The 13,912-nt window shown below is 46.2% G+C and overlaps 1 protein-coding gene across 3 annotated transcripts in view; it reads left to right on the top strand.

Moving 5' to 3' along the window:
* The window catches only part of LOC147692377 (cytochrome P450 2G1-like), a 489,071-nt gene that overhangs the window by 359,279 nt on the left and 115,880 nt on the right, over window positions 1-13,912 (top strand). For all 3 annotated transcript variants that reach the window (XM_086938599.1, XM_086938601.1, XM_086938600.1), the window contains 2 exons: window positions 6,604-6,745; window positions 7,168-7,355. In XM_086938599.1, the coding sequence (XP_086794725.1) occupies window positions 6,604-6,745; window positions 7,168-7,355 (330 nt within the window). The remainder of the gene's footprint in view (window positions 1-6,603; window positions 6,746-7,167; window positions 7,356-13,912) is intronic.

The raw sequence follows: 13,912 nt of genomic DNA, 5'->3' as shown, positions 1-13,912 counted from the left end.
CACCCACTTGCTCTTCCAGGGCCTTTTGTGCAGGGGCTATCTCAGGAATGTTGACTTCGGCCCCCCTCACCTTCTCAGAGAGCTTCTTGTGTTCCTCACACAAAAGCCCCAGCCCCATCGCCACTGCGATAATATCTTGGTGGAGGGTAGCTTTTGTGTATGCTATGGCCTCCAAAAGCTTGCCCAATTGCTGCTGTATCGGGCGTCCACAACAGTTTGTGACTGTTCCTGGTCTCTGCCGTCCGGTTTTGCGGGGCTCCGGCCTGTCGGACCCGGGGTTTGCCCATGACACCTATCCCCCACAGACTGGGTGGCTGTACCCGCAAGGGGGTCAAATGAGGAAAGCACCCCCAAGGTCACGAGCCAGGCTCAGCTTCGTGCAGGCCCAGACCTATACCCACGCGCCGGGTCAGTCCGAACTCCACCAGGTACCAGGCACTCCACGCAGAGCACTGTTCAATTCAGGGCACTCCCACTCACGGCAGGAAATGGCTCACTCACTCTGCGGCAGGGATCATTATACTGCAGAGGCAATGGTACTACAACACCCCATAAAGCGGGCCCAAAAGCTTGGTGGCCCCGGGCTGTCTCCGCAGTTAAGGGTCACCAGCGAAACCCACCAATGTCCAGGTACTTCTCCAGGGTGAGCCCCCAGGCACCACGCACTCACAGGAGGGTGCCCCCACCCAGCCCCAGCAATCAGCAAGGCCCGCAACATATGCCTCCTCAACACAGTCAGCAAGGACACCAGGAGCCGCCACCACAAGGGAGTCAGGGGGCCACACCTGCACTCCAATCTCTGAGCACCGATACGGGCCCAATCAATAGCCTCAGCTCTCTGAAGTCACCCCAGGCAGGCACGGCACGTAGTCCAAGTGGCAGCTGTTTCCTCCTCACGCCACCCATTGCTCCAGGACAAGCCCCGGCGGATCACCAGTTCATGGGAGTCAAGCAATCCGCAGGCTCACTCTACAACGCTCACCCAGTCCTCATGCTTCCGCTCAACTTCACAGGGGGGGAACGCCCCCCGTCCCCGTGAGCAGCAAGGGGCCCTCAAATATTGGGGCCAGTGATGTTGCACGCCCGCTATACATACAGGCCACGACCAGGCACCACACACCGGTTCACCGTGCAGAGTGGCGCATAACTCTCTCCGGTGGCACTGGCTCCTACACGAAGCGCTACTGCTCTCCTGCTGCCCATTTCACCACTGTACACGCAAAGCTGAAGGACCTCTGTTAACATGCAGGCCACAGATAGGAACGTCCCCTCCCTTCAGACAGGGGCAGTCACACTCAGGCCGCCATCTTGCCCACTGCCCACAGTGGTGCGCTCTCAGAGACTCAAGCTCTCACAGCAGGTCCAGGGACTGCCCAGCCACCAAATCCAGCCCCAGCATTCCACACTTCTGGCTGCAGGCATCCGTCAAACATGTGAGCCCCGACCAGGCTCTGTGCACCATGTAATCGTGTTGAGGTGCACGCTCCTCAACTCGATGGTGCCAGCGTCTCCACCATTGTCTGCCGCCTTGCCGCAGTCGTACCCCTGCAGCTCAGGAGTTGCCGCCTCAGGTTCCAACCCAGGGCACAGGCCACACAAAGAGCAGGCTCCGCTCTTCCTCCAGTCACGGTCACCCGTGTTCCGCCATTTTGCGTGCTAGAGGTCACAGCCCTGAAAGTCCTCGGCAACCCAGTGAGTGGCTACATTGCTAAAACCAGCCCCCGGCATATCCGCGCCTCAGGGCACTATTTATAGGTGCCCGCAGTCCCTGGCAATGTGTGGCAGGCTGATAAGTTGTAGGCCGGCACGGAGCTTCAGGCTCACGTGTCTGCCATGCTCGGCTCCGTGGCCACGCCCCCTGGCTCCATCTCACTGTTAACCTCAATTATTTTATTTGATAGAATGATAATTTTGCTACAATGTTCATGGGTCTTGCTTTTACAGTCTGTACACTTCTTTCCCACTGTGTGGGCCCTCCCTATTCTTCTGGGAAATCCTCTCCTTTGCTCAAAATCTGCCTGAGGGGATCACTTAGGTACTCCTCCATATTTCAGGAATGTATCCAGGACCTCTTCTCAAGGTCTTCACATTTCTCTGTAAACTACTTGATACAATTAAAATCTTAGCGATCTGTCATGTCAGACTGCTATTGGATCAATTGTTCTGTTGAGTCAACTCTCAATCCTAGATTATTCAAGTCTAGTTTGATTTTAGAAACGTCAGAGTTCAATTTTGTTAGAAGCCTGTTGAAGCCCACAGAAAATGCTTTGTCAAAGTCTTCGGAGTCAGCAGGCCAAGCCTATACATCTACCTTTGAGAGAGTAGTTGTAGTTCTCAAAGTAATTGCTACTGAGTCCCCCTTCTGTCTTCATGTCTTTGCAGAATGTCAGAGTGGTTGTATCCAGTGACAAAGAAGTTAAGTTTGCTTTGCTTGGGCGTCTTCCCCTGGTGCAACATATGGAAGTATAGCTCACACACCCCAAAGCACTACTAGCATCATCCCTGGAAAATCAGGACATAAAAAAGCCATGCTGCAACCAGCTCCTACCATAAAAGCCCAGTCTTGTTTATTCTTGCCTCTTTAACCTCAGCAACAGTTGGCTTTCAGCAGGGGTGTACTTAGTCCACAAATATCTAAAGAGGTGGTACACCAATGATGTATAAGAAACACTGTCCCAATTTAGCCTTTCAGAGCTGGCCTAATCCTTCTTCAGGTCCACCTGCTCACTGGGGCATGTGCCATCATTCATGTTGCCATTTGGAACCCAACAGGACCCTACATCTGTAGGGTAATCATGCCCAGTCTCTTAATTATATACATGCCCCCATCTTTGACCACTGTCGTTTTCATTATTGCCACAATTCTTCACAGGGCATAGGACATCAGGATGCACACCTCTTGCTTGGCTGAAGCATCAAGCTGCTTTTCTGCTACACATTACTTTTTTGCTTTTCCTTCCAAATTCACCATGTCTACCAAATCATGTCACCTCTCAACTATGTGTGGACCATGCTTTACCGGTTGATGTTTACTTCATGTGTGCACATCTGTCCTTAGTGCTCTCAGCCTCTGGTCATGTTAGCAGCCAGCAGCAGCCACAATTTTTGAGTTGTTTGCCCCCTATCCTCTGCAGCAAATGTATCTCCATCCGCAGCCCTGCTCTTCTCTCTTGTCAATCCTCCACTAATTCAAAGTATCTCTGTCTCTTATGTTCAAAGCATTTCGCTTCTCAAAGAGGCTAAAGCCATATAAAGTTCCAAAGAGCAGCGCCTCATAGCTGCTATTCCTGTGCCATATTGGCTCAGCCCATTTAGATTCATTTTTACATGTTCAACTTATGTATCACCCATGGTAATACAGCACTTACAGGACAAGTAATATCAGAACCCTCAAAAGAGGCTTAGGTCGCACTAACATATTGAAACCTCCATCACTGCATTACAGCTGTTTTTCACTGGATTAAAAACAACCACCTGAGATGCAACTCAGCCAAAAACGGAAATCATGCAATTGGGCAAAAGGAATGAGTTCTGCCCCAGTCCATGGTGGCCGGACGATTACCCCCCCCCCCCCTCCCCCCACCTGAACACAGTAACAGCAACCCAAAATGTTGGGATCAGATTTGATTCAGCTCTGTCATTTTACCAGCAACCGCTATCTGTGGCAGGCACCTGTTTTCACCTGATCAAATCATTAAAAATGTCTTAGATCCACTCCCTGTCACAGCAAGGCAGACAGTTGCAAAAGCCTTAATTTCAGCCAGAATTGACAATTGCAACAGCTTTTATGCAGGATCTAATAAATTAGTCCTACACAATCCCTAGATGGTTCAACATGCTGCGGCCCGACTAGTAATAAAATGGCCTAGGAAATCTTCTGCATCAGCCACTCTGGAAGCATTGTACTGGTTACCTGTCCATAAAAGAATCTTGTTCAATATCTTGATAATTACTTTCAGAAGCTTTCACTCTTCTTACCCCCAGTATCTTCGGTCCGGGTTCATACGCTATTTACCAAGCCACACTCTTAGATCCTCCAATGCAAACCTATTGAAACCTCCAGCATTGAGATGTATCTCAAAAGGAGGGAAATCTATCGTAGTGTTGGCCACAATAAACCTGGAACAAAATCCCCAGTGACATCCATAGTATTCATCAGAAACCCTCATTAGGAAGGCCTTGAAAACTTGGATTTTCAACGCCCCAGACGCACTATGTATAGAACTCATCAAAACTTTTCACTTTCAGTTCTCCATTTTTTTTCTCTGCTAGCAAACTAATCTGCTACAGCGCCATGATACTCCTCAGAGTGACAGTTGTGCTCTACAAAAATACTTTAACATAACATAACAAAAAGTGCTAGGCATTCTACTGAGAAATATAAACCAGTGCCAGCCCAAATGATACCTCATTCTGATATCCATATAATCATCTGTGTAGTGTTTTGACAAGTGATGCTTGATGATTGGCTAGAATCCCATAAATGTACTATTGCATCTTGACTTGGTTACAAAAGAGAGTAACTGCAGTCAATGAAATATTCAGCCTTCATATATTGTAAATTGAATATTTGAAATCGCCGAAGGTCATCTTATTCATTTTTTGCAATGATTCGCAAATCATTTTAAAACAGCAAAAGCAATAAAAAACTATGTACATTCAAGTAAAGGGAAAGTTCTGACTAAAGATATATATACTTTGAACTTAGAAAATATGTAAAATGACTTTGCATTAAAAGGGAGATAAATTAGGACATTTCAATCATTCCAAAAGGATAACATGACTGATGAGGCACTGAAACTATACTGTTAAAACGTAGTGGTTGGATTTCACCCTTTATGGTATTCAGAGAAGTGGAGATTTGGTGGCAGATGAACTATCGTTTCACGGAACGCAGCAAGAGAACTTGCTGCACTGTGTTTGGTGAAAGGAAGATATAATGCATTTTTGCTGTCTCCTGGCATTGGCACACTTTGTGCAGCCTAGCACCAATGCTGCCCCTGTTGATCCATGGAGCAAGGGGGCCTGTGTTATGAGCAGGATTGTTTTTGTGAAGGAAGGGATGCCTTGTTTCACCCCCAAAAAATGTAAAGGCATATTCCTCTTTCTGCAGAAGGCAGCACGCACAGAAATAGGAAGTAATGAGAAGAAATAAATATGTTTCTTTTTGTTACGCCTGGCCTGGGAGACGTACCATTTTGATGCATTTCCAGGTTTGCAATGCTGCAACTCTGAGATTGTACCCAAATCAACAACTGAATCATTGGAACATTCACACTCTACCCATGGAATGCCTCTCTGCTGCAAGGTGGATTTGTGTGTTTTAGTAAATCCCAGCTTACGGACTGATTTGCCTTGGTTTCTTTGCTTGCTGTAAGGGCAATGCAAGCCTTTAGGAAATCTGGCACAAAATAATCTGGGCCTCCATACGTTTGGTAATCATTACTAGACATTTATATTTATTCATATAATTAGAACAGTTTGAGAGTGAAAGTTACTAAGATAAAGTTGATACCATATATTCAAGTAAAGCCATTTGTATTATTTTTACATTGGGAGATCCACCTTGGATAATTCACCATTAACATTTGCACATTGTATTTGGATTCATATTTTAAGATTGAATGTCTTGTAGGCTAAATTAGTTTTAACCCATAAGGGAGCTAGAGTCCTATAAGTCAGTAAAATGTGTACAGCATGGGCTGTTTACTGCTGTTTTTTAGATCTATCTTGCCCAGAGCAGTGTTGATAAGAACATCAAATGTAAGCCTCTTTTGTATTCAGCCAGCATGTGATGTTTTGAACTTTTGGTTATGTGGATATTATGAATATGAATTTTGTTTCCATTCTCTCCATTGGATCATCCATGGTACAATTTTTAATAGAATACAGGTCAGATATACTAACAAATTGCTGCACTGTGCTGCGTCAAATGCAGAGGGTAGGAATGTGCCATATTTAATTACATATGGGGCATTCCTGCTTGCTCTCTGTGCCAGTGCACACAGTGAAGCCTAGCACCAATGCAGTCACACTTGCACCATGGAGCAAGGGCACATGCGTCACAAGCAGGATTGTTTTTGTGCAGGAAATGGCACCTTCCTGCACAGAAACAATAATCTGAGGCACATTTGTTTTAGAAGATTACAGCACACATAGAAAGAGGAAATAAACAATGAGAAATAAACATATTTCACTTTGTTATGCCTCCCCTGGAAAGGCATAGCATTTTGACCCATTGCCAGGTTTTTTATTGTTTGTAAATATGGGAATGTACAGAAAACCATGGGTGGATGACTGGGAATATGCACGCTCCATCCAAGAAATGCCTTCCCAGGGCCAAGTCACGCACAGCATCAACTTGCACTGCCTTGCATTACTCCAGATTTACTATGCCACGCAGATCCATGCATTGTAGCTCTGTGTGGCATATTAAATCGCACTTAAGGGCTTGTGTTGCCCTTGCATCACCCTGCATGACACAAGATCAAGACAAGCCCTTAGTAAATCTGAGCCTTAGGCTTCAAACATATTATTGCCATTCAAAAACGATAACTGATTCTTTTGAAGCTGACATGAAAGAAAATACCTTATTATTTACAGGAAAAGCAAAAAGAGCCATCGGAATTTCATATCCAGAACTTAATACCAACCATAATGGACATCATCTTTGGTGGAGTAGAGACCATGAGCAACACTTTGATACATGGAGTACTGCTTCTTTTGAAACACCCAGAGATACAGGGTATGAAACAAAACAAAGTCTTATTGAGGGTCTGGCTATTTTCAACTACCTGTTACTGTTAAAAGAGTTATTGTGAATATTTAATAGGGCCTACTTTTCTCAGATGTGTAATCAACCCATTATATCCTTGTTTGTTATCAAAACGCTTTGGGGGTTTCATTTTGTTTTGCTAATGATTTTCCAAACATTTTGGTTATTCATGTATATGTTTTCTGAATTATGACAGCAGTCAAAAAAGGAAACTATCTGACACATTTCCTTTCTTTACGAGACTTGTAAGTATTATTTTGCCGTTCGTCTTTAGTTACATTGGGGAAGGATTTAACAATGGTTGTGCGTTAAAGAGCCCTCTGGCAAAGCCAAGGATTTTCTTTTATGGAAAATGTATTGTTTTAAATTTAATTTGCACTTTCACTTGACAGACAAAATTCATGAAGAGATAGACCGTGAAACTGGTCAACATCGCAGTCCAACCTATCAGGACAGAAAAAAGATGCCATTCACAAATGCAGTGGTCCATGAGATTCAGCGCTTCTGTGACTTGGTCCCAATGGGAATGACTCATGCTGTGGCTCGCGATACCATGTTCAGAGGATACACAATTCCAAAGGTATTAGTTGTGGTGTCAATATTTGTAGCTAATTTGTCTTCAAGGAGAAAGGTTTAGTTGTTCAAAAGTTTCACTTCCTCTCTTTGTCCTCAGCGAGGACATAGCCCTGAGAGTAGCATAACCGGGGCAGGAGTCTCACTCTCTGAATTGCTAAATGAAAGAACAACCTGACTTCTTGTAAGACATGATACCCTGTCCTGCAGAAGAAAAATGTACATATATGTATCGAGTAACATATGGACACAACCACTTTCTTAATCAACATCTGTAGTAGTGTTTCCAATCCACCCAATTGGATTACACTACTGAATATCCACCCCAATAATTCCTTGCACAATAATATCAAGGGACAAAGTAGCGAAAGGTAATTGCCTATAGGGAAGTATAAATGTGCTCATAATTTGTACATGTTGTGAAGAGCTCTGATACCGCCGTGTAGGGCTATACAAAACTTCAATAAATGAATAAATAAATAAATAAATAAATATGTGGAGTTAGGTGTAGAACTTTAGATGTGCTTACAAGTCAATATTTTGTTTTGATATTTTTCCCTCAATATTTTTCCACAGTAATATTCTGGGGCGATATTCATGGTGCACATTGTAATTATTACTAGACCCTAAGAGGTTTGCGTTTAGAACTTCCCCAAATAGACAGTTCATAATTTACAGTTTATTGCAATCACTTTACAGAGACTAAAACCCAACAGCAAATAATGCTGATTTCATTTCAATAAAAATACTAATATTTAAATATATTCATCATTGGTTCTAAAAAACTTAAATACAAACATTACATTTTAATTCAAACATCCTATGAATTCCTTAAAACATTACTATAACCTATATGTTTATGGATAGTGTTAGACCTGGATACACTGGGGTCCAGCTCAAGGATGTCTGCAAGAGGGTTGAGCTGTCTACCAGGGGCTTTACAAGGAAGGTAGAGCTGCAAAAGGCAATTGGGGCCTGGGCAGAAACTCGCAATACAGGGCCTGTGACCTCTGAAGAGGATGAGCAGGAGATTGATGATGATTAGAAGCTGACCCAGAATTTACTGGAAATTCTGGGACTGCCTTTGGGGTAGGGGGGCAACAGCCTGCAAGGAACATTTGTACCCCCAAGATCAGTGAGTAGTATATCATTTAGAGGCCTGACCCCCAAGAACTGTGAGGACAGGAGAGAAGAAAGGAAATTGAAATTGGATATAGCTAAGCTCAAGCTGAAAAAGGAGCAAGCTTTTGATGAAAAAAGATTGGCCATAAAGAAAAGGAAAATTATGTTAATTCAGGGATTCAGTTAATTCAGGAGCTAGGCCTGAAGGAGTTGGACATGGAGGCCAGAAGGGCTGAGCCCAGCCATCAAGGTGGCAGTATTTCATAAGTGTCCTCTGACAAGAGAGTACACATATCCAAGGGTCTGGTGCTTGATAATGGAGGATGCGATGACATAGACAGACGGTGTGAGGCTTATGTGATTGCTGTGCAGATGCACAAGATCCCTAAGGCAGATTGGGTGGCTTGTATGTGGAAGCATATCCATACTGACAGGAGGAATTTCCTACTGGCCCTAGAGTGACAGGATGATGTATTCCTCCATGAAGTAGCCCTAATCAGGAAATATGGTTTAACCCCAAAAGTGATGCAACTGTTGCGGTGAATGGTAGAAATAATGCATCCGTACTGGCACCAAGCAAGTACAATTAAAATTTTTCAATGGTAATAATTGTTCTACGTTTGCTTGTGCCACGAACACTATCATGTGATTACGCAACATTGTAAACAACACACATATTCAAAGATGGTGAGTGTAATTGTATCACGAATCACATAGATATGACTGAAATTGAGTCCTTTGTTGATTTCTATGCAATGTTTGTGATGAATTGCAATCTATATTTCAGGATGTTCAAATATGGTGCCTGCCAACATTGTCAAAGGCGACTGCTGAAACGCGTCTCTTGTTCTTGCACTATTGATTAGTACTAAATCGGACATCCTATATCTGTGAGTGCTGATTGTTATTTTGGGGCAATACATATATATACCGTGAACCGTGACTAAGGCCCTTCAGGCTGAAATGCGTTGGTTGAGTTGGTGTGTGGTAGATTAAAGTACCATTGAGTAACTTGCTCTAGAGTGCCGCGTCTTTTGTGGAAAATAAATGTTTGGGCCAGGATCCGGCCTTAACGCTGAGCACCCGCTGTGGAGCGCCGTATTGACTAAAAGGGATCCCATTGTGGTGAATATATATATATATATATATACATATATTACTCCAACATCTTCCTCAATGAAAGAAAGTAAGCCGCACACCAACAGCGGAGCCTTTGTATCTTTATTGTAAATTATAAATGCTCTCTGTATCCCGGCAGTCCTAACATGTTTCGCTCGACCTTCGAGCTTTATCAAAGGTGCGCCGTGAGTCCTTGTCCTTACAGCTGGTGGCAACCACACTTTCATAAATTTTCAATTTGACACGCCCCCAATGGCTGCTGAGACTCCTGGTCTTTGTAGTCTGTAATGGTTACCAATTGATTTACAAGCTGCAAGGTAATTTTTTCTTTCTTTTTCCAATGCTGTCACAAAGGGTCCGTTGTGCCACTGTTAGCCCATTTTCAAAGCTCCCTGTGGTCCAATACCAAAGTCGGTCTTTGGCGTTCACCGCACTGCCCTTGACGTTTCCGTGACTCCACCAACGGTTCTCCTCGGGCAGGCATGGCGCTCTTTGTAGGAGGTGCGTAGCTTTACGGCAGAACCACGCCGTTACATATTACTCCAACATCTTCCTCAACGAAAGAAAGTAAGCCGCACACCAACAGCGGAGCCTTTGTATCTTTATTGTAAATTATAAATGGTCTCTGTATTCTGGCAGTCCTAACATGTTTCGCTCGACCTTCGAGCTTTATCAAAGGTGCGCCGTGAGTCCTTGTCCTTACAGCTGGTGGCAACCACACTTTCATAAATTTTCAATTTGACACGCCCCCAATGGCTGCTGAGACTCCTGGTCTTTGCAGTCTGTAATGGTTACCAATTGATTTACAAGCTGCAAGGTAATTTTTTCTTTCTTTTTCCAATGCTGTCACAAAGGGTCCGAGGTGCCACTGTTAGCCCATTTTCAAAGCTCCCTGTGGTCCAATACCAAAGTCGATCTTTGGCGTTCACCGCACTGCCCTTGACGTTTCTGTGACTCCACCAACGGTTCTCCTCGGGCAGGCATGGCGCTCTTTGTAGGAGGTGCGTAGCTTTACGGCAGATATATATTTATATATCCAAAGAAACCCCTTCCCAAAAGAAGAAGCGGAGGCCTGAGGGGAACAGGTGGGAAAGTCTTTAATTGCTTAAAACAGCTCCAGTGACACCAAATGGAAGTTCAATATGCAGGGGGAAGCATGCAGATGCAGGCTGCCCAAGAGAGAGGTGCAATACACCCACTGCTCACGTCCTTCCGTATAGGTGGCGGGTGCCAGACGATTCCTGAAGCGTCCAAAATGCCGTGAGGCAAGCCAGTTCAAGTCCGGACCCAAAACATGGCGGGGGTGCATCCGAAATGCGCCTACTGGCTGGCGCATGAATTGTATCCAAAGAAACCCCTTCCCAAAAGAAGAAGCGGAGGCCTGAGGGGAACAGGTGGGAAAGTCTTTAATTGCTTAAAACAGCTCCAGTGGCGGCGAATGCATTTCAGCTTTCGCCTTCTTCAGCGCCCAACACCAGAGTGTGAAATTGCTGTGCTCTTCCCTGCTTCCTCTGTAAAAGCTGTTGTGGGTCCGCTCCTCCCCCTGTCTAATGCAGTTCACCTGTTGTAGCTCGTTCAAAGTCCTGCAAACTACAACTCCCAGGATGCCATGTAATGTCAGCAGCTCGGGTCGGAGGAGGAATACGGGGAGCATTGGTGTTTTACAAATGATGTTTTGCGGAACCCATGGAGCAGGAAACGAAGAAGCACCAAACTGTCCCAAGCTCTTGCAGTCTCTCCTCGGGTCCCCTCGTACCGCCACAGACACCAAACGGAAGTTCAATATGCAGGGGCTAGCATGCAGATGCAGGCTGCCTAAAAAAGAGGTGCAATACCCCCACTGCTCACGTCCTTCCGTATAGGTGGCGGGTACCAGACGATTCCATCCCTGAAGCGTCCAAAATGCCGTGAGGCAAGCCAGTTCAAGTCCGGACCCAAAACATGGCGGGCCATCTGAAATGCGCCTACTGGCTGGTGCATGAATTGTATCCAAAGAAACCCCTTCCCAAAAGAAGAAGCGGAGGCCTGAGGGGAACAGGTGGGAAAGTCTTTAATTGCTTAAAACAGCTCCAGTGGCGGCGAATGCATTTCGGCTTTCGCCTTCTTCAGCGCCCAACACCAGAGTGAAAAATTGCTGTGCTCTTCCCTGCTTCCTCTGTAAAAGCTGTTGTGGGTCCGCTCCTCCCCCTGTCTAATGCAGTTCACCTGTTGTAGCTCGTTCAAAGTCCTGCAAACTACAACTCCCAGAATGCCATATAATGTCAGCAGCTCGGGTCGGTGGAGGAATACGGGGAGCATTGGTGTTTTACAAATGATGTTTTGCGGAACCCATGGAGCAGGAAACGAAGAAGCACCAAACTGTCCCAAGCTCTTGCAGTCTCTCCTCGGGTCCCCTCATACCGCCACAGACACCAAACGGAAGTTCAATATGCAGAGGCTAGCATGCAGATGCAGGCTGCCCAAGAGAGAGGTGCAATACCCCCACTGCTCACGTCCTTCCGTATAGGTGGCGGGTACCAGACGATTCCATCCCTGAAGCGTCCAGAATGCCGTGAGGCAAGCCAGTTCAAGTCCGGACCCAAAACATGGTGAGGCCATCCGAAATGCGCCTACTGGCAGGCACATGAATTGTATCCAAAGAAACCCCTTCCCAAAAAAAGAAGCGGAGGACTGAGGGGAACAGGTGGGAAAGTCTTAAATTGCTTAAAACAGCTCCAGTGGCGGCGAATGCATTTCGGCTTTCGCCTTCTTCAGCGCCCAACACCAGAGTGAAAAATTGCTGTGCTCTTCCCTGCTTCCTCTGTAAAAGCTGTTGTGGGTCCGCTCCTCCCCCTGTCTAATGCAGTTCACCTGTTGTAGCTCGTTCAAAGTCCTGCAAACTACAACTCCCAGGATGCCATGTAATGTCAGCAGCTCGGGTCGGTGGAGGAATACGGGGAGCATTGCTGTTTTACAAATGATGTTTTGCGGAACCCATGGAGCAGGAAACGAAGAAGCACCAAACTGTCCCAAGCTCTTGCAGTCTCTCCTCGGGTCCCCTCGTACCGCCACAGACACCAAACGGAAGTTCAATATGCAGGGGCTAGCATGCAGATGCAGGCTGCCCAAGAGAGAGGTGCAATACCCCCACTGGTCACGTCCTTCCGTATAGGTGGCGGGTACCAGACGATTCCATCCCTGAAGCGTCCAAAATGCTGTGAGGTAAGCCAGTTCAAGTCCGGACCCAAAACATGGCGGGGCCATCCGAAATGCGCCTACTGGCTGGCGCATGAATTGTATCCAAAGAAACCCCTTCCCAAAAGAAGAAGCGGAGGCCTGAGGGGAACAGGTGGGAAAGTCTTTAATTGCTTAAAACAGCTCCAGTGGCGGCGAATGCATTTCGGCTTTCGCCTTCTTCAGCGCCCAACACCAGAGTGAAAAATTGCTATGCTCTTCCCTGCTTCCTCTGTAAAAGCTGTTGTCGGTCCGCTCCTCCCCTTGTCTAATGCAGTTCACCTGTTGTAGCTCGTTCAAAGTCCTGCAAACTACAACTCCCAGGATGCCATGTAATGTCAGCAGCTCGGGTCGGTGGAGGAATACGGGGAGCATTGGTGTTTTACAAATGATGTTTTGCGGAACCCATGGAGCAGGAAACGAAGAAGCACCAAACTGTCCCAAGCTCTTGCAGTCTCTCCTCGGGTCCCCTCGTACCGCCACAGACACCAAACGGAAGTTCAATATGCAGGGGCTAGCATGCAGATGCAGGCTGCCCAAGAGAGAGGTGCAATACCCCCACTGCTCACGTCCTTCCATATAGGTGGCGGGTACCAGACGATTCCATCCCTGAAGCGTCCAAAATGCCGTGAGGCAAGCCAGTTCAAGTCCGGACCCAAAACATGGCGGGCCATCTGAAATGCGCCTACTGGCTGGCGCATGAATTGTATCCAAAGAAACCCCTTCCCAAAAGAAGAAGCGGAGGCCTGAGGGGAACAGGTGGGAAAGTCTTTAATTGCTTAAAACAGCTCCAGTGGCGGCGAATGCATTTCGGCTTTCGCCTTCTTCAGCGCCCAACACCAGAGTGAAAAATTTCTGTGCTCTTCCCTGCTTCCTCTGTAAAAGCTGTTGTGGGTCCGCTCCTCCCCCTGTCTAATGCAGTTCACCTGTTGTAGCTCGTTCAAAGTCCTGCAAACTACAACTCCCAGGATGCCATGTAATGTCAGCAGCTCGGGTCGGTGGAGGAATACGGGGAGCATTGGTGTTTTACAAATGATGTTTTGCGGAACCCATGGAGCAGGAAACGAAGAAGCACCAAACTGTCCCAAGCTCTTACAGTCTCTCCTCTGG

The sequence above is a fragment of the Lissotriton vulgaris genome, chromosome 9 (assembly GCF_964263255.1).
Source record: "Lissotriton vulgaris chromosome 9, aLisVul1.2, whole genome shotgun sequence".
Classification (NCBI taxonomy): Eukaryota; Metazoa; Chordata; class Amphibia; order Caudata; family Salamandridae; genus Lissotriton; species Lissotriton vulgaris.
Note: the sequence above shows the minus strand (reverse complement) of the source record. Positions and strands in the feature narration are given on the sequence as shown.